We start from the raw sequence: 21,636 nt of genomic DNA on the forward strand, positions 1-21,636 counted from the left end.
CTCCCCATTCCCAGAGATTTCTGAACATGATTAGATCGTATGTTACTTCAGCTTGTTTTGTTACTGTCAAGCTTTGCATCCCACACTGTACTGAGGCTTCCAGAGCCTGGGAAGTTTGAAATAGGTGCATGGGTAGCAGGACCACTAGACCACTTTCAGGCTCCCTTGACTGAGGAGAGGATCCCCAGGCATCCCTTTGGCCCTGTCCATGATGGTTGGAGAGAGAGTCCAAGAAGCAAATTCCTTGTTCCAGTAGAGAGAGTGTCTCAAAGCTGCTCTCTAGCTGACTTCTTGAAGGCACTAGTGTAGCTCTAATAAACCTTCCCCCATTGCCACTATGAAAGGCACATTCCTTGAACGGCACACATATTAATAGCATGCATTTCACAGAAGTATCAGTGCATTACTGACAAACTTTTAAAGACAAAAATCACGGAAGAGAAAAATGGAAGTATAAAGAGACTGCAAAGAACATGATCACAATCACAGTAAGAAAGTTTAAGGTGACATTGAGCTCACTTAATAAAGCCTCAATTAACAGGGTTTAGGTTGAGATATTCCGAAGAAGGCTAAGGGAGTCAAGCACCCAATGCCTAAAGGCTAGAATTTTCAGAAGAGCCTAAATACATAATTTATAAAATATGCATTTGTCATATTTCAAGGTTTAATGTAAAATACTTTCCCTGCATTCAAGTGGACACATTACCCTCCCCAAGATAATGAGTTACCTAACTAACTCTATGAGTGGTCTGTATCTAGTTCTCTTTTTCCCCTCTCCTGAGCTGTTATTTCTGTGGGTTAAACTGTTACCTGCTTTATCAAGGAAACTGCTTTTCAATCTGGAATCCAACTCTTTAGGAATTTTTTCCAAACGTTTTTCACGTTCTTGGAAAGGTCCTTCTCTGCTTTTCTCTTTTGTTGAAAAAGTCTCTTTACCATTATCTCTTGCTATGCTAAAATCCTTCCGAATGGGTTTAAATATAGGGCCCTGGTCACATGATGAAGTTATGTCCTTTTGGATTGCATTTTGTATTTGCAATTCTTTTTCACTGTCCAATTCGTGTTCTGTAACTCTCTTTCCATCCTCCAGGTTATCTTCAGTGTGAATCGTAGAAGGGAGACTGTCTTTTGGAGTAAAATTTTGATCGTCCTCATTGTCACTCCCAACAACTGGAATCCCTGCAAGATCTCCCGAGTTCAGAAAATAATCATCTTCATCCAGCAGTGAGTTTTCAGATCCCGTTCGATTCTGCATTTCATAGGATATGCTTTCAAGGGCAGGTATTAAATTGTGATCCGTGTCCTCAGACATTTCTGCATCCAGAATATCACCACCTATGAATAAGGAAAAAGAGTGTTCAAAAACCACCATGTTTGGGTTTAACAGAGAATATGCGTACAGTATTAAACTTTAGCTTACTCATAAATACACACATAAATAAAAGAAGCACTTACATTTCTCTGTAATGTCAAAAACTGCATTAGATTTGTCTTCAAACTGTAAGAAGGAAAGCATTACATGATTATCCATGGCAAGTGTGATGTACTGTGGTGTAACTTACCCTACAACAAAATTCACAACCCACCACCACCAAAATTGTCAATACAAGATTTTGTAAATTAGGATTACCCTATTCTGCAATATAACTGATTAGAAGTTGCAAAGTGACATTTATTGTAGCTGCTTTAGTAGTATACAGAAAAGCACAGCTATGGAGTTTTAGAAATAATACTGCCTCACTTAAGGGTAAAAAACCCCCCAATTTAGTTTAATCTCCACCCCACCCCAAAAAAAAAACAACAAAAAAACCCACACACCCAAATAAGTAAAGATCAGGGATTCCACCCAACGGAAACTAAGGCCTAATGTAGTCCAAATTAGCCTTTGTCATACCCAAAGACTAAGGCGACCAGCACACTATGAATACAGAGACCACAGCACACAGAACTTCCATTGACCTTATGGGCTGCATAACCATAACGGATACTCTTGCCATTTGGCCAAGGAATCTTCCCTTTTCCGTAACACACATATAATGTAACACATTATTTCCCAAGAGTTCTGACAGTGCATGAGAGTAAGGGACAGAACTGAAAAGTGCTTGTTTTTATGTATTGTACGGAACATGTGTTTTCATTATACATTCCCTGATAGATGTTAACATTGATAGCATCCTTTGAGGCTTTTCAAAGCAAGAATGTCCACCAAGGAGAACCAGAATGTTCAACAGCATTATTACTATTTCTTCTGGTGACATATCTTTCCTTTCAGTGGAAATCGTAAAGCTTCCTTTTTAAGTCATATCTGCTTTCTGAAGGCAACTGTAAGAGGTAAAGAAGTTAAACTTCCCATCGAGGCTAGAATAATCTTTGCCTTCCTCATCTGGAGCAGAAGATAAGATTAGACAAACAGACATCCCCTTAGGTAATGTGTAGCTCCTGGAAGGTTTGAGCTTTCTTACTGTTGCAAAAAGGAGGACTTGTGGCACCTTAGAGACTAACAAATTTATTTGAGCACAAGCTTTCGTGAGCTACAGCTCACTTCATTGGATGCATTAATTTGGTAGTCTGGTGAGATGCAAATCTCAGGCTGGTCTGTGGGCCCAATTCTCTTCTCAATTACACTAGTGTAAATCAGGAGTATTTCCACTGAAGTGAACAGAGTTACATTAGTGTAAAAATCACTGTGAGAATAAAATCAGGATCTATAAATCCAGAACTCTTCCTAACGCTGGTACCTAGATATTGAGAACTCAAGAGAGAAGGATGCAATACTGGAAGTATCCCTGGTAGCAGATTCTCAGTAGGCACTTGCTGCCATTTCCTCAGGGTGTGCAGGTATGTAGCCATACTGGAAGTCTCCTGTAAGAGGTTCAGTTCTACATCCAGATCCAGTAGCAATGTTTTCACTCTTCTTCATGAGGACAAAGAACATACTAGAGAAAACTTGCTAGTGAGGCATTTTAAGTTTCCAATGGAGGTGAGACATTAGATCAAACTCATTCTCCTTCTTGAGTTGCATTAAAATCTTAAGTGATTCTTGAGCAGCTCTGAGAACTAATTTTTAGGATCCACCATAGCCTTTGGTAGTCATCTTACACGTGTTCAGAATCTAGCTCTTTTTCCTCCTCTCCAGGTCCCATACGTGCTGGCAAAGTGCTGAAGTCCTGTAGTTCCTGGAGGCTAGAGTGTTAGAACCCTAATTACTTCTGCTCCGTGGAGGGGATTCAGAACCATAAAATGTTAGAGATGAAGAAGGGGCCAGAGAGATATTTGCTTTATGGCAGATTTGCAGGATGTGTCCTTTATGGAATTCAAAACTTTGCCATGATCAATTTGACAAGGAATCAGACGATAATGGAGTCTACATGGAGGATGCTGAAGCTGGAAAGTTGTACCTCAAGAACACATCAATTTTTCCATCCTTGAAGTCTTTTGGAAAGAAATCACTGTTAAAGAGACATTTATCCTGTAGAGGACCTCTCTAACTTGGGCACTTTCACATAGTACTGTACAATCCTTTGTCACTTTATAGAAACTGAGAGATCCTGTGAATTGTCACCTGTAAGTTTTGCCCCTTCAATAAACTAACTGCTTCATTCAGGGAAATGAGAGGTTCAACTTAGATTGTAAACAATAAGTGTTTGTACAGCACCTAGCATTATGGGACTTTAGGCGCCAACATACAATACCATGTTCTTTCTCTGAACAGGCAGAAAAATATTTGCAATTTAGACGGCTTGGAATGGCTCTTTAAAGTGTTTACCACATTTTCAACCATCAGATTATTCTTGAAGGAAAAACCTGTTTTGGATTTGTCTCTTTCCTCTATGGAGCTGTCAGAATGAGAGGTGATGTGTACGTTTTCCTTGGGCGTTAGTAGATCCTTTTGGATTTATTCTTTTTACAGGATTCAAGGCATACATGAAAACATGAATAGATCACTAGTGTGTTTTTATTTCTACTTTGTTTTACCCTGCTGGCAACCATTGAAGGCCCTAGTTTTATATACAGTATATCACACAATCCACCTTAGAATTAAATATCCTTCTTGATAGGTTCCCTTCTTGGGACTCTTAGCAGACTTGGAGGAGCCTTCAACCACAGCAGGAACAAGGAGTAATTGATCTGGGAAAGACATACTGGAGTGTAACTACTTAGGTCAAGGCAGAAGCAAGAACTGAGAACAGAGGTACCAAGTCTAGATGTGTTGGAGAAACTTCTCTGCCTATTGCCAATAAGGCCAACTATAAAGCTTCAGAACATAGGGACTATAATACCTGATCAGTCTACCTAGTCCGGTATACAGTTTCTGACAGTGGCCAGCACCGAAACCCTCAGGTGCAAAAATCCTCAAAATGGACAACTCAATGACCAGCCTATTGCGACTGGGGAAAACATCCCCTATCAATCAGTGGTTTAATTATACACTGAAGGGTGAGGGTTTATATCCCTTTTTTCCCCTCTAACTAATGTAACTGTGGATATTCTCACTACTCATATATATTTCTAATCCATTTTTTAATCCCATTAAACTCTATGTCTCCATGTTATCTCATGGAAGTAACTTCCATGTTTATACATTTTGTTGTAACAAATAATTATCTTTTAGCAGTTTTGAATTTGTTGCTTTCAATTTCTTTGGGTGCCCGCCCCCATTCTTGTATTACGAGAAAGGGTAAATAAGAATGCCCAACTGGCCTTCTCTATACCTTCTTTACTTTGTATACTTTTATCATTCTATCTCTTCATTGTCATCTCTCTAAGAAGTCCCAATATTTCCTCACATGGAAGTCTTTCCATGCCCCAAACAAATGTCCTCTATTTCTGAATGCCCTCTATTTATTCTGCTCTAGCCTTTTAGAAGGTGCCAAGAAATGAACAAAGTATTCCAAGTGTGGATATATATTTGACTTATACAATGATATTAAACATATTTTTCTATCCCATTCCTTATGCATCCCAATATTGTTTAGTTTAAACAAAAAACACTCCTGAATATTGAACAGAAATTTTCACTGAACTTCCAAGGAAACCCTAATAATGGCGTAGCCCCAACTTGTTGGGGAGCAGCCCTGGTTCTTGAACTATCCAATCTCCCTTAAGTCTATCTAAGCTTCTGCTCTTCTTTACCATCACACTGTTGCGTTGAAGGAACAGACCCCAAGAGCCATTTGGAGGTAGGGGCTCAAATTGCTCAGATTGTCTCCGGAAGAGGTACCTACCTCTTCCTATGGGCATAAAAAGACAACTTCCTTCATTTTTTCTGCACTGAATAAGTACCGAGCAAGTACAGCACCTGCATTCTCCTTTTTCCCTTTTCAGCCATCCCTCAAAACTCCTCTGACCTTCCAAAGTTGAGGCTAGACTGCCTAGTTTTCTAAGGGCAGAACCCTGTGACATGAACTCCCACAGAAGTCTCTGAAGGTTGAGAGTTCTGAGCACCACACATCATCAAGACCTAAAAACATAAGTCTGCAGATTGGCTATTGCTTTTTCAAAAAAGGCAGATGTTTTGCTTGTCATAGTGCAATCTTAGGCGGCTCACCCTTCAAGTGTCTGCTCTACCACTAGTGTAGCTCTGATGAGTGGAGCACAATTTCGTTCTAGAAAATTTTAGGAGAAAAATAATATAGTCCTATAGTTGCATAACTGGAACAAAGAGCTAGCTTCAGAGTTTGAGGTTATTTTCATATACAAAATAGTACGTAAGTGTACAGAGCAATTTCTCACAGCACAGTATCCTACTGATTACAAGAAGCAGTACACAGCTACTCTACACGGGGATGAGAACATAGCCATCTTATAGGAAACAGAAAAAGTCAATATCCAAAACCAAAGTGTTGTTGCACTGAGTAATATAGGGACACTAAAATAGCAGGGTTTTTATAAATTACCATATTATGCTAATACAGATGTTCTGGTGTGATATTATAAGTAGACTCACAACAACTGCAATTAACAAACAAGAGGAGACGGGAGGAAAGATTTTCCCCATAAAAAGCTGCTTGACCAGCACTGTCCCAAAGCAGAGTTTAAGGAAGCTAGCTGCAAAAATTAGCAATAAAATAAGATAAATGAGTGTTCTTGCTACTCACATTACTACATCACTTTGTACTCCTGACTTGACTGCACATAGGTTTTAATAGACAACAGGACAATTGACACACTCCTTACCAGTGGATCATAATACCCTCACACTAGTTACCACAGGCCTTATTGGGTGCTTCTGCATGTAGTCTTATCCCTTTAAATGGTATACATACTGGAAAAAATGCTGCGTTGCATTTAAGGCAATGTTCTGATCCTCTCTCTGACTACAATACTTCACGGTAGCTCTACTGTAAGATCTACAGCTCCAGTCAACATGAGAAAATTGTTAGTCCATACCACTTTAAATTCTTCTGAACACTGCCTTCACTTTGCCCTAAGTTTGGTCTCCTTATATCACTGGCAATGTGTTTTAGTGATCCAAGTACGGAACTGGAGTCCAGGAATTCTCATCATGGCTCAACTGCTGACCCACTGCATTACTCTGAGAAAGTTAATTTGAACATTGCACCTCAGTTTCCCAAACTAGCGTGAGGATGCCAGTACTTCACGAAGATGTTGTGAGGCTCACTTAATATCGGTAAAGCTATTTAAACATGTAAGTTTCTATATAAGTAGCAAGTATTATTTTGGAAACCAGATCCTACTGCTTATAGGTCTGATCTTGCTGAGCACCTTCAACCCCTATTCAAGTCGGTGGGAATTGGGGGCACTCTGCATATCACAAGTATCCCACATATTGCAGGGCAGAGCTCCATGTACTGTATCTATCACCCACACTTCTTTATGATGCACATTTGTTATAGCTAGAAGGACCTGGAAGAAGATGGAGCACACCAAGCTCCAATAGTCTGTGCCTGATGTTCCAAGTGTATTTCCAAAAGTGATCTTAATAAATTGAGGCAAGATATAGGATTACTGCACCACTTTGCTAGCCAAAGAGTTTTTTTCTAAGTGAGGATGTTTTATTTTGCTATGTATTCATGTCACATCATTTCTATAAAGTGCACTTAGTGTGATAGGTATGCTTATGACAGCTAAATTCTGAAACTAGCAAAAGTTATGTGTTGCTATTTTTCATAATGGAGATGTTTTAGAAGAATATGGATTTTAAGTATTTTCTCAAGTTTGAAGATTACATTATCTTGTATTCTGCATATCCAAAGTGCTCTTCAGCTGTGCACACAAGAAGCCTGCTTAGGTGTTAGCTTGTCTAAAGAAAATAAGGCTTTTGATAAGCTGGGCACCAAAATATTTAGCAGAATTGTCAGATTAATTGAAGTAAATCCGATATGTTGTGCTTTAGTTTAATTCTTCCTTTTAAGCCTAAGCATCTAAAAAACCACACTGCTGTGTAAAATGTATTTTACTCAAGTTGCAAGGCACATCAGAATTATTAGACACTAGAAAACTCACCACTAGCCCCTTTTTTTGCCTGGCATAGGTGACAGAAGGGCATTAACTGTAGTTTAGTATTAAACACTTTAATTTGAAATAATTAAAAACTTGTTCATAATTACAATGTCATTCAAAATGGCAACAACATCCATAAACCAAACATTTAACTAATAATTATTTTTGTGTAATACAAAGAGTAAGGCTGCCTTGAGGCTGGCAATTTCATTTTTTATGCAAAACAGGTAAGTATAACATTTTTTAAAAACAAACCATTAAGTTCCCTCCCTTGTTCCTTTGTAACAATCCCTTGGAAGCTTGAAATATTTTTTCCCTTCACAGTTTTTCACCACATAGGTTTTAGGGCTGATTATAGGCAGGGATGCTAGGTCAACTGTAATATATATTTTTTAAATCACAGATTCCACAGTTTCCTACCTCCTATGCAGTTTCCCATGTGCGCACACACCACAGCCACATCGCTTTGGAAAACAGAAAACTTTTACAGAAGACAGAATTTTTTTTAAAAAAAGGTCATTCAAAATGTAATTAATATTCCTGAACCCAGGTATAACGAGGTCAGGAAGTGCTCCCTGACCCTTGGTGCATGACATCACTGGAGGGTTGTTAGGCATTCAGCCAATCACATTGCCCCTCCTAGATTTGAAACCTGTACAATACAAATAGTTAAAATTAATCAGTGGGCCATTCTTAGGGCTCCTTTTGCAGAATAACAGAGAGACCAATTGATTCATACCTTCAAACACCTAGAGAGTGAGGAGAGCAGAGGGTAACAAAGAGCCAGCCTGCTGCAAATACCTGCTACAGGAAAAGAAGCACTTCAACAGGAAGAGAACCCCTAGAGGTCAGAAGAGCCATAGAGATCTGTGAATAAGAGAGCCACAGAGTAGTGCATTAAAGACTGCTATTTAATTCTACAGAGCCCCCTAGCAGCTTCAGCAGTTTCAGCTGCCTGTAGCTAGCGTCTTATTTCTGCCATTCAGTTGCAGTGGGTGTGTAATGTATTTCTGTGTTATTTCTGGAGATAGTTGAAAAAAAGTTTTGCTATAACATGTCTCTGGAATTTTAATTTCTACTACATTGTAAGCATTTTTAGATACAAATCTATTCTGAAACAGAAAAAAAAATACAACTAAATTTAAATTTAATAATGGGGAAGTATCAACAAGACCCTATCATTTCTCCACATGTATTGGGGGGGAGGGGGGAATATATATGGGTTGTCACTGAACTTGTCAATCTACTTTTTAAGTCAAAGAAACTGCATTACAACATACATTTTAGAGAATAATTGCCAAGTACATAGAAGTACTAATACTGTGAGATGTATCCTTTAAAATCAGTGGGACTGTAAATACTCAACAACTCATAGGATTGGGCCCAGATTTTTTTAAAATCAAGATTTTAGCCTAACCTTGATAATGTCCCTTTAATTACAGTTATTTTTTTCTTTTTAAGCATAGGCAATTCCTAACAATTCTACATACATGTTAAAAAATACCAAGGAAGACATTTTTCTGTTTCATATTGCTTCTGACCTTGTTATTCACGATAAAATGTAAAGCTATACTTCATCCAAGGTTAATAGGCCACCTAAGCACCAAAATAAAAATTCTCAAAATATCCTTAATAGATTAACAGTGAGTTGCTAGCATCTTTACCCAAGCATCTAGGCTCCTACTATACATGAAGCCTAACCCTGCATTATGCTGATGGCATCACCCCCACCCACCCAGAAATCTCAGTTGCAGATTGCAACAAAGCTATAGGAGGTCAGGCAAATGGTTTCCTCACATGCATACACACACTTTATTGCATATTTTTGAAAATTATTTGGTACTCGTAGTTTGTACCCAATAAAAGCAGAAGGGGTTCCTACTCCCATAAAAAAAATCCTCACCAAAAAAATGCAATAATGGGGGGAAACCTTCCTACCTGGCCCAATGGCCCCCAATAGGAAGGCTGTGGTTTGCAGCAGTTTTGTGCTGGTTGCAAAACCACCAGCCTGGTGCACATGGAGCGGAAGCCTGCCAATCTAGATGCCTGGAACCTACAACCATTTAAACAAAACAAAAAAAAAAGGGGGGTGGGGGGAAGTGGGCGAGAGGAATTGGGGGGGTTACATCAGTTACATGCTGAACATCCTTCCTCCTCCTGCCATTTAAGTCATTATACACACATCCCCCAAATCCATGGATTGTGGTGAAACACATCTGCAACTCACGTTTAATTTTAGAAGAATTATACCGGTGTAAATCAGGAGGAACTTCACTGAAGTCAGAGTTACAATGGTATAAAACCAGGATGAAATCAAAATCAGTACCTATACATTTTAGCAGCAAATGTTACTGATGCGATATTCATTAGATGAAATATTCCAAACTAAGTTTCACTTTACATATTTTATTAACCCATTAGAATGTTTGTATTTTCCAGACTGAAAGTGTATGCTTAGAAGAATTTGTCCGCAGCTTCTAAAAAGTTAACATTTCCTCAGTTAGCAGATTCTATCCTGCAAGGTGCTGGAGAGCCCTTTGCTCCCATTTAACTCAATGTGAGTTGAGGAGGTCACTCAGTAACTCACAGGATTGAGGTTTTGATCACGTTATAAAAAAACAAAAACTATGCGTTTAAATTAATACAGCCAACTGACAATGATGACTACAAATATACTGTTTGGGGCCAGACGACCAGCATACCAGAATCTAAGAGTCACACTTTCCTTTACTCAGTGTATCTCCCAAGAGGTTAACTAGTTAACCACACTAACAATTGTTTTGTCAGAAATTATATTACTAACAGAACATCAATTTCCATCCCACCATCAACCTCAGCCTGGACCAGTCCACACAAGAGATCCACTTCCTGGATACTACGGTGCTAATAAGCGATGGTCACATAAACACCGCCCTATGCTGGAAACCTACTGACCGCGATGCCTACCTACATGCCTCCAGCTTTCATCCAGACCACACCACACGATCCATTGTCTACAGCAAAGCTCTACGATACAAACCGCATTTGCTCCAACCCCTCAGACAGAGACAAACACCTACAAGATCTCTTTCAAGCGTTCTTACAACTACAATACCCACCTGCTGAAGTGAAGAAACAGATTGACAGAGCCAGAAGAGTACCCAGAAGTCACCTACTACAGGACAGGCCCAACAAAGAAAATAACAGAACGCCACTAGCCATCACCTTCAGCCCCCAACTAAAACCTCTCCAATGCATCATCAAGGATCTACAACCTATCCTGAAGGACAACCCATCACTCTCACAGATCTTGGGAGACAGGCCAGTCCTTGCTTACAGACACCTCCCAACCTGAAGTAAATACTCACCAGCAACCACATACCACACAACAGAACCACTAACCCAGGAACCTATCCTTGCAACAAAGCCTGTTGCCAACTGCGTCCACATATCTATTCAGGGGACACCATCATAGGGCCTAATCACATCAGCCACCCTATCAGGGCTCATTCACCCGCACATCTACCAATGTGATATATGCCATCATGTGCCAGCAATGCCCCTCTGCCATGTACATTGGCCAAACTGGACAGTCTCTACATAAAAGAATAAATGGACACAAATCAGTCGTCAAGAATTATAACATTCAAAAACCAGTTAGAGAACACTTCAATCTCTTTGGTCACTCGATTACAGCCTAAAAGTGGCAAAAAAGACCTAAAAGTGGCAATTCTTCAACAAAAAAACTTCAAAAACAAACTCCAACGAGAGACTGCTGAATTGGAATTAATTTGCAAACTGGATACAATTAACTTAGGCTTGAATAAAGACTGGGAGTGGATGGGTCATAACACAAAGTAAAACTATTTCCACATGTTTATTCCTCTCTCCCGCCCCCCACCCCCACACTGTTCCTCAGACATTCTTGTCAACTGCTGGAAATGGCCCACCTTGATTATCACTACAAAAGGCTTCCGCCTCCCCCCCCCCGCCTTCCTGCTGGCAATAGCTCACCTTACCTGATCACTCTGGTTAGTGTGTATGGTAACACCCATTGTTTCATGTTCTCTGTGTATATAAATCTCCCCACTGTATTTTCCACTGAATGCATCCGATGAAGTGAGCTATAGCTCACGAAAGCTTAGGCTCAAATAAATTGGTTAGTCTCTAAGGTGCCACAAGTCCTCCTTTTCTTTTTGCGGATACAGACTAACAGGGCTGCTACTCTGAAACAGAACATAGGTTGTTTTATTAAACTTACGACAATAAGTCTTTGAAGACAGTGATAACTCTAGACAGAGTCTGTTTCCTTCTGGTTTTGGCTCTAGTCCACCCCCAAATAAGAGACCTACAAGAGGGCTTTGCATATAAATTAAGAAAATACAGGAATGGGCTATCCTCTGGTTGCTGAAATATTACTTCAGGGATTCTCAGACTTTTTCACCATGTGGTCGACATTATGTTAATAGATTGATTGGTGGACCAGATAACAGACCTGTGGTCTTTACCTCCCTTCCCAAAACTGTCCTGTGGCAACTACAACAGTTGCTTACATGGAAGACAGGAAAGCCTTTATTTGTTTTTAGATACCTCTACTACAATGTGTTTTGTCCTTACTGAAACAATGTAATCAGGACATTGACTTTAGCTCTTTAATTCATCTTCCCTGCTGATGCTTTCTTTTGCCTGTTCCTCCTCTCTCTTTTACATGGTGCCTTGCCACCTGATCCTCTCCTTCCCCTACTCTCATAATCATGGACATTCCCCTCCAGCTGGTGGCTAAAATTCCAGTCCAGCTTGTGGTTCTAGTTCCCATGGCTGGCTCCTATTTCCTCTTCTCCTCCTACATAGTTGTGGCTCTTAGTAGAGGCAGCTAGACTGGATGCTCCTCCTTGTTTCCAATGTCTGCTATACATAATCTGGATACCTCCAAAAACATTATTATGTGACCCAAAAACTCCCAGTAACCCACCAGCAAATGCTCCACAGGACAGTTTTGAATTGTTGCACCACATAAATAAATGGGAGCACAAAAACAAGACAGTTTGTACAAGATGCCCCAGTAAAAATAGCCAACATAAATTAAACATGCTGGAAACAACTATCCAAGATGAGGACCCTAGTGGTAAAGATTAGACTGTTTCTTCTGTAGCATTTGGCTCCTATGACAGCATTCAAAATGACTATTACCAGCAGCCTAGAACTTCTTCATCCATTGTGATACTTTCCAGAAAACTCACTCCATGGTCGACAGGAGTGAAGCAATTTTAGGAGACATAAAAGATATAGAAATTCATACCACAATGCAAGCACATGATGCTCCAGTGCCCTTACAGAAAAATAAGAAGGTGCTGGTCTACAGAGCAGATATTTTGGAAAACAAGCTAAAACTAAACTCAATCTCAAGCTCACTCAAAAACAAAACATTGTCAAACTTTAGAGCCTACAAATCCACTCAGGCCTACATCTTATTCTGCCAATCGCTAAGACAGACAAGTCTGTTTACATTGACGGGAGATACTGCTGACTGCTTCTTATTTACAATGTCACCTGAAAGTAAGAACAGGCATTCGCATGGCACTTTTATAGCCGGCATTGCAAGGTATTTACATGCCAGATATGCTAAACATTCGTATGCCCTTCCGTGCCTCAGCCACCATTCCAGAGGACATGCTTCCATGCTGATGATGCTCGTTAAAAAAATAACGTGTCAATTAAATTTGTGACTGTACTCCTTGGGGGAGAACTGTATATCTCCAGCTCTGTTTTACCTGCAGTCTGTATATATTTCATGTTATAGCAGTCTTGGATGATGACCCAGCACATGTTCGTTTTAATAACACTTTCACAGCAGATTTGACAAAACGCAAAGAAGGTACTGATATGAGATTTCTAAAAATAGCTACAGCACTCGACCCAAGGTTTAAGAATCGGAAGCACCGTCCAAAATCTGAGAGGGACGAGGTGTGGAGCATGCTTTTAGAAGTCTTAAAAGAGCAACACTGATGTGGAAACTACAGAACACAAACCACCAAAAAGGAAAATCAACCTTCTGCTGGTGGCATCTGACTCAGATGATGAAAATGAACATGTCCGCACTGCTCTGGATCATCATCAAGCAGAACCCATCATCAGCATGGAATCATGACCTCTGGAATGGTGGTTGAAGCGTGAATGGAAATATGTATCTTTAGCACATCTGAAATGTAAATATCTTGCAATGCCAGCTACAACAGTGCCAATGCGAACACTTATTCTAACTTTCAGGTGAGACTGTGAACAAGAAGCAGACAGCATTATCTCCTGCAAATTGTAACCAACCTTGTTTGTCTGAGTGATTGGCTAACCAAGAAGTAGGACTGAGTGGACTTGTAGGCTCAAAAATTTTACACTGTTTTATTTTTGAATGCAGTTTTTTTTTACATAATTCTACATTTGTAAGTTCAACTTTCATGATAAAGAGATTGCACTACAGTACTTGTATGAGGTGAATTGAACAATAAAATGTTTTTGTTTTTTACTGTCCAAATATTTGTAATCAAAAATAAATATAAAGTGAGCATTGTACACTTTGTATTCTGTGCTGTAATTGAAATGAATATTTTGAAATGTAGTAAACATCCAAATTTTTTAAAAATAAATGGTATTCTATTGTTGTTTAACAGTGTGATTAATTAATTTTTTAATCGCACGATTAATCGCTATTAATTTTTTTAATCCCATGACAGCCCTAATAAACATTGGTGTGGAATTTTAATAAATAGCCTGAGTATTTGTATATATTATTTCAGATATTTTTAATTCAAACAGGTAGATGAACTTTATGCTTTCTAGTTACAGAATTAAATTTATATGTAGAACTCTGTTTTGGCTTTTCCATCTAAACTGAAAAAGCATAGGTCTGATGTTTGTTGTAGTGTTTGATTGGGACTTTTTTCTGAATGATGCTCTAAAAAGGATTGTTTGATTCTGAACTGAGAGAGACTGGGGTTTAATTTTTCTATTATTACTGAGTGTTTAGTACAGAGGCATTGTACTTTGGCCTGAGGAATAATGAGGCTGTTCGTGGTTCATATCCCAGACTTCATTGTGCTATACTGTCAGTGTTCAGTTGGACCAGCCTCCGCTGTCTCTGGAGCATGACTGGAGATTCCACTCTTGGTGATTTATGAATAATTATGGATACAGCTCTAAGGGGGAAATTTTATGAATGCTGTATATGTTTAATCGGTCTCAAATGCTAATTTCAGGAATTACTTTTTGTTACTGTTTGTACCTAAACATTTCTTGATTTATTTTAATTTACATGATGAATATTTCTACATTATTTCTCCCACCTATATTTCACTGTATACTTGCTATTAACTTAGCTTTAGATGAGAGTCTTTTGAATATTAATGTATTAAAGACTGAAGTAAAAGCTGATTATATAATCTTCCCAAAGACATATTTTTTGTTTGTTTTTTACTAAAACCCTAGTGATTTCCCTAAACAATTTTCTAGCTAATGCTACATTTTTTTTGTCATGGAAAAAGTATCGTTTTTCATGAAGAACCATGGCAACTTTCACAGGGCAACATCAAATTTCATGAACATTCATGTTAACAGCAAGTATCAATTAAACAATACTTCATCATGAGCTGAAATATTTCAGTACGTACCAGAATGAAGAAGCAAAGAATTTCCACTTACTTTTTAACTTGTTGGAACTTTGAAAATATTCAAGAATCAAAGGGAGAACTTATATAACTTACTGAAAAAATCAGAATAAATTTCAATAAAAAAATTAAACAAAAGATACAGGAACATCTGCTCTATGAAATTTTTTGTTCAGCTGAGTTCAGCCTGCCACAATATTCTGTGTACCACATGCAATACAAGACTTAAAGTTGGCATAGATATTATTTACTCTCATTTTCAGTTCCTTTGCCAGAGTAGTGTAAAGTGGCCCTGTTATAAATGAGAATCCAGCCCAAATTCTCTGGTCTTATGCTCCTGTGTTTAAAATCCTGCAGTGCAACATAGTGTGAAAAGGTTATTTCAGCACTTGCATTGTGGACTGGCACACACAGACGACTGCAACACTTGTCAAATCAGAAAAATTATCAAAGTTCTTATACTTTGCCAATCTCAGTCTGATGAATCATGGCCTAAATAAGAGATTTTCACAGGAGGTGGGGGGAGGGGGGAGGAACTGCTGGACAGCTAGAATTTTATGTTTTTGAAGCAAGTGGTAAATTCTATGATTTCCATAAAATTGAAACCACAGTTAAGGAAGTTTTAATTACAATGATATTTGAATATCATATATATTTTTCAATGAAAATTAAGAGTTACACATAGACACTTTGAAACTTCAAAATGTGTTCCAATTTTTATATGCTTCTGAAAGGCCACTTAAAAGTTTCTAAATGTGCAATTTCATTGCAGTATTATTGAGTTAGAGACAATATTATTGTCAAAGCATTCCTACAATCTGACTGCTAGTTCTCTCTGGAGGAACTAAAAGAAAAACCAAAAACATTTTTGATAGGTGACCAACTGTGATTTTACCTTTCTAATTTATTTTTTGCCAAAAGCCAAAGAAAAGCAATAGTTCTGCACTGATAATCAAATATTACATTTGAGATTGCTTTCTAATATATAGCAAAAATGTATGGAAAATACAAAGCAGCTATGGTATTCACAACATTACCAGTTCTCAACTGGTCTAAAAAAGGCAGTAAGTAGCATGCATTTGTTGAACAAAGAACATTTTCGTACTCCAAAGCTACAGATAAGACGTCTTTAAAAAACTAGTTACTTTTATTTTTGTTTCCCTTGCAGTTTCTGGAAAGTAGCATTTGCAGACAGATGGCACTAAGAACAAGGAAAGGGTAAATAGAGAACTAGATGACATTTAAATTATAAGGGGAGCACCATTCCCTAACCTTTCTTATGGCTTACATGGGTGTCCTTTTTCCTGAGATGGCTAAACAGCAAATCAGGGTAGCAGACCTCCTATCTCTCTCAAACTCACCTGTCATGTGATCTTTGCTTCAGCGTGAACTATGCTGCTAGCAGTGCAGACACTACCTGCTGGTGGAACCAGTTCCACACAAGAGGCCAACTCGCCAGACTTCCTACTGCATTCCTGATATAATCCATTTAATCTTCCCTGTGGCACAGCTCAATTTCTGCTCCAGGAAATTCCCCATATGGATCCTTGCACATCCTTTTTGTGTTCCCTTTAGACATCTGACATTAAAAAATGCACTTCTGTTGCTCTTCTCTGCCTGTCTCCCTTTTTCACCAGTAGAGACATGATGTTGCTTTCACTATAGAACGGAAAGCAAAAAATAGGCTAAGACACTAGAAAGCAGGAGCAGCTGCCACCCTAATGACAAGGGCTTGATGAAAAGTCTTCTACTGGAGAAGTCTTACTTTAACAGGTAGAGATGATTACAAAGCACAGCTGTTATCAGCAAGAACAGGACTGGGCTACAATAGCTCTGTTTCTATGCAGCTAGGAACTCGTTATAAAATGGACAGACAGCAGCCATCTGGATAGAGGGGGCTATTGACAGGAGTCCTTCAAGAAAATTCAGTAAACAGAATCAGCTACAATATTATTTAGACATTATTAGAAGGTGAAGATGGAAACAGGTCCATTTCAAGAACGTTGGACATGATTCTCACTGCAAGGCCACTTTACACAGCTCTAGTTGTGTGAAGGGCCTTAAAGTGTGCTTAAGTATATTTTACTTCCACTTGAAGACCCCTTTACACTGCTCTGGCAATGTAAAGTGGTCTTCATGTATAAGAGAATCAGGCCCATTTCATTCACATATAGCAGCCAAGTGTGGAAGGATAATGGTAGCAACATGTTCTTTGAGAGATGGACTGTGACAGTAAATGCCTTTGAGAATCATAGGGTTAGAAGGGACCACGAGTCTAACCCCCTGCCAAGATGAAAGGCTGTTTATAATGTCTTTGTACCACTGAAGGAGGTTCAGCAATAGCAATTCTCAAATGAGAGAACATTTCCTTCTATTTTCAATGGCACAAGAATCATACTGAAATTAACAAATGTTTGAAGATATCTGCCTTATTGATGTAAGATGCCTGCTTGTCTATCAGTGCTAATTTAAATTTCCATGGCCCCAAGGCTGCCTAACTTTACTCACACTTAGTACTTTACTCCACAAATATTCCCACTGATTTTAGTAAGGATGACAGAATAAGAACCTAAATAAATACATGCCCTGTTTAAATTGTAATCTGTTCAAGAGAGGGACATTACAGTTAACTAAGAGGAAAGTGACATGCACATCTGAGGCACTGAAAAAAAAAAAAAAGAATTTCACTCCTTAGTAGAAGATATATTAGTGGACAACCTTCAACTTAAACCTTTAGCATTTATAAATACAAAAGTAGTTTTCTAATAATTTAACTAGGTTTATTTATATTCCTTATAAAATGTATCAGTGTTGTTTTGGGGAGAACACTAATCTCCTTTTATAGTGATTTTTTAATATTAAAAGTTGCAGAATATTATTAAAAAGCAAATAGAAGGCCAGCTTTTTGTTTTTTGCAATAGCAAAGAGTTCATCTTTCCTTCATTCTTTGCAGATGTTCCTGGATCAAGTTGCAAGATTGCATCCAATGGATTTAGCAAGATGACAATTTCAACATGTACAGAACTATCACTCTGGAGTGACAGTCCTTGCAAAAGGTATGGGGCCGGGAGGGGTGGGGGGGCGTGGAGGAGGTTCTTAACACAGATGAGAGCAATTTCTGAATATGCAAGCATTATAACTTATCAGGTTACCAAAAAGTTTAAAGGTAATTAGGATATCCAGAAAGGAAAGGAATTCATGGTTTTCCTCTTTTCACAATACATTACCACTGCGTATCCCAAACATCTCCTCTCAAAGATGGAATACATTTGGCAATAAACGCTGCATAATGTACCTAAGAGAAAGATAGGTTCACAGAAGACCTATATTACTAACATCTGAATTGAGTGGAAATGAAGTTTTGCCTTGTATTTTCTAATGTATTTCTCTCATCAAGTCCCTTACCCTCCCAACTCCTTGGTAATATCTGAGAGCCTGGTCACTGACACACACCTTTAGACTTGTGGGGAGTTGCACCAAGTTGAGTGGGACTGCTCCCGAGTATAAAGCTACACAAATGTATAAGTGTTTGAAGGATTGGGATCTAAGACAACATTATGTTGATGTTCCATGACCCTGTGGTAGTCTTGAGCAATATAAAACTGCTTAGACAGTGTTGCCAATTACATCCAGAAGATTCACATATGCTACCTAACAACTAAGCAATCACAAGGTTCATGTTATTTGAAACAAATTAATTAAGTTAATCTTCTTTTATACGTACGAACAAAAAGTTTTGTAGAGAATACTCATTGTCTCTAACTACATAAATTTGTTAGTCTCTAAGGTGCCACAAGTACTTCTGTTCTCATTGTCTCTAAGGTCCAGAATTTGAAAGGACTTCATCATAAACAGCATCTTTCAGACAATGGAAATGGGACAGCTCAGAAGAATGGTAATGGGATACAAACTTTCTTTTCTAAATCAGAAGCTCAAATCCAGGTTAGTATTGATTCACTTATTACTGACAGTTTTCAACTGGAGTTATACAAGTGCAGAAAAGAGCCACTGACTTGCTGCACATTTATTTAGAAAAATGCTTTAAAACTTATTTTTATAAGCTATGCTTCAGGCAACTAAACACAGGGAATAAGAAATCTATGACTGAGGTCCCTTATCACTGTGGTAAAATAACATGCCTAATATTCATGCAGACTTAACTGTGAAACTGAAGGACTCATATAGTAGCTGCAGTCCGAGTAGCTAAGAACTGGATGAGCCTGCCATGCTGAGAACTCACTTTGGTTTGGCATGGACAATGAACATAACTTTTTAAAAACAACTAGCGTGTGCTTAAACAAGGGAAAGCCAGACAATTAAATCCCAATGATGAAACCTAATGAACTTGAATTGTGTTGTTCGAATGATGACACCCGGAGGACCAACTGACACTCCCTTACAAAATTTTACAGCGGTCATATCGCTCAACTGATTGGCACTGGAAAATTTTAGGGAAACCGAGAAAATTTCCAACATTTGAAATGCACCTTAGCTACGGGATTCCATGCCCTCAATTAGTGGGGACTTCGCTTGTTGGGTCATGGCATCGCCAGCCGGCTTTATGGTGGCATCTCGCCCCCAGCCCGGTCAGGACCTCCTGCCACAGACTGCCGAGGCTTTGGCAGGGGAGGTTGGGGGGGGGGGGGGGGGGAGGAGAGAAAGAAGGATCGTTTCCAGACAGCCATCTTTTCAAGACCACTTTAAAAGGTGGCTTCTGCTCCCCCTCCCTCCACGGGCCAGGTCCCGATCAGCGCCCCCCCAACAGCGGAGACGGGCTGCCCCATGCCTTTAACAGGGACAAAGGGGAGCGGGCGCGCGTCCCTCCCACCAGCTCAGCACACTCCGGATACCCCCCCCCCCGGGCTGCCCCACTCCCTGCCCCTCTGCCTGCGAGCGCGGCCCCCTCCTCGGCGGGCCGGCGCCTCCCACAGGCCCCCTCCCCCTGACCCGCCCCTGACCCTTCCCCTTTGACCTCCCCAGCCTCCCTCCCCCCGGGCCCCCCCCTCCGCTCACCCTGGCACGAGCTCTGGGTCCCTCCTCCTTTGCCTCCGCCATGTTGGGCCCCCGCAGCCCTCACACCCCGGGGGGGGGGTCTCTGCCGCTCGCCCCCCCGGAGGAGGAGGTGACACGGAGCGGTGGGGGTCGGCCCCGAGCCCTGCTGCGGGGGAGGGGGCTCCGACCGGGCTCCCCGGGAAGGGGGGGGGTCTAGGCCGCTCCCTCGGGGGGGCGGAAGGGGGGGAGGCTGGTCGGACCCTCCAAGCCGCCAACCTCTTAAAGCTGCAACGACAAGCCCCAGCACGGGGGGGGTGGCCGAGTGCGCATGCGCAAGGCGCATGCGCTGAGGCTCAGCTTCCCCCGCCCCCCCTCCCCGCGCATGCGCGCTTGCCCCCCCCTTGCTCCTTCAGGTCCAGGTTGGCTCCCTCTTAAAGGGCACCGCGCCCATTTCTAGGCTGAGCTGGGGGGGGCGGGGACCAGAGCCTGCAGCCTCAGTGGAGACCCAGGGGCTCTGTGCTCTGAAGGGAGGGGGAGGGGTTTGTTAGGGGTTGCACTCCACCAGGCAGCACTTGTGGCCTGTCTGCAGGGGGACCGTGGCACCTCGTGCCAAGGCGTCCCCTGCAGCCTCAGCACAGTGCCCCAGTGGCCTCCCCCATGCTCCCGTACCCCACCCTCGCGCCCCACGCCCGGGTGCCCCACTACCCCCCCTCGCCCTCTGGCACGCCCGCCGCCCATTTCGCACTCCCCGCCTCACGCCGCAGCACCCGGGCAACCTTGCCACAGCGCCCCCTCGCCCTGTGACGCTCACACTTCACACTCCGGCACCCGCACCGTAGGCCTCACATCGCGGCAGCTAGGCCATGATACCAGAGCCCCTGCCTCCATCACGTACCACAACATCCCCACCTCATGCCATGGTGCCCTCCCCTCTAGCACCTGGGACCAACTGGCCTCAGTGAAGACTGGCTGCAGGTCCCCACCCTCTGTGGGATTGCCAGATGGGATAAGGCAACTTTGTCCCGGTGACCAAGCTGTTCACAAGCCCCCATCAAAGCCATGCTTGAAGTGACCTCGTGGTGTCATGACATTACTCTTGGAGGCAGTATGTATTTGTTTATTTAAAGGAAGCCGGCAAGTTAAAAATAATATAGTCTTTCAAACAAATTTCCTCCCCTATGTTGCTCATGACATCTGAGTTAATTAGCACTGAAAGGATGTTGTTTATCTTTCATCTCTGAGATAATCTATTTTTGTTATTAATATTTATACTATGACAGAGCCCCGAGGTGCATCTCTCCCATCCTGGGATCAGCACCCCATTGTTTTAGAGACAAAAATAGACAGAGTCCCTACCCTGATGAGCTATTTATTGTTTGCCCTTCACTTGGACTGGCCAGTGAAACTAGATTAGTCAGTTTTGCTTTTGTTTATAGTGTCCAGGTCTATGTCATTCACTAATAATAATACCATAGTAAGTTTCTAGTTAATTTCACTTTTTGTCAGTGCAATACCTGGATTGCAAATATGTGGAGGATAATTT

General features: G+C 40.7%; 1 protein-coding gene across 9 annotated transcripts in view; it reads right to left on the reverse strand.

Annotated features, from left to right (window-relative positions):
* LOC140900495 (zinc finger MYM-type protein 4) overlaps positions 1-20,416 on the reverse strand; it is a 55,774-nt gene extending 35,358 nt beyond the window's left edge. For 3 of the 9 annotated variants that reach the window (XM_073317852.1, XM_073317860.1, XM_073317861.1), the window contains exons 1-3: positions 20,115-20,415; positions 1,456-1,498; positions 811-1,335 (exon numbers count right to left, since the gene is read on the reverse strand). In XM_073317852.1, coding sequence (XP_073173953.1) covers positions 811-1,335; positions 1,456-1,498; positions 20,115-20,156 — 610 coding nt within the window. In that variant the 5' untranslated portion in view covers positions 20,157-20,415. Of the gene's footprint in view, positions 1-810; positions 1,336-1,455; positions 1,499-4,031; positions 4,129-7,884; positions 8,169-11,462; positions 12,879-16,462; positions 16,761-19,588; positions 19,718-20,114 lie in introns of those variants that run through there. The other 6 variants (XM_073317856.1, XM_073317858.1, XM_073317859.1 and 3 more) reach the window with 6 other exon arrangements.
* Positions 20,417-21,636: the final 1,220 nt, after the last annotated feature.

Source organism: Lepidochelys kempii, chromosome 19, assembly GCF_965140265.1.
Source record: "Lepidochelys kempii isolate rLepKem1 chromosome 19, rLepKem1.hap2, whole genome shotgun sequence".
Lineage (NCBI taxonomy): Eukaryota > Metazoa > Chordata > Testudines > Cheloniidae > Lepidochelys > Lepidochelys kempii.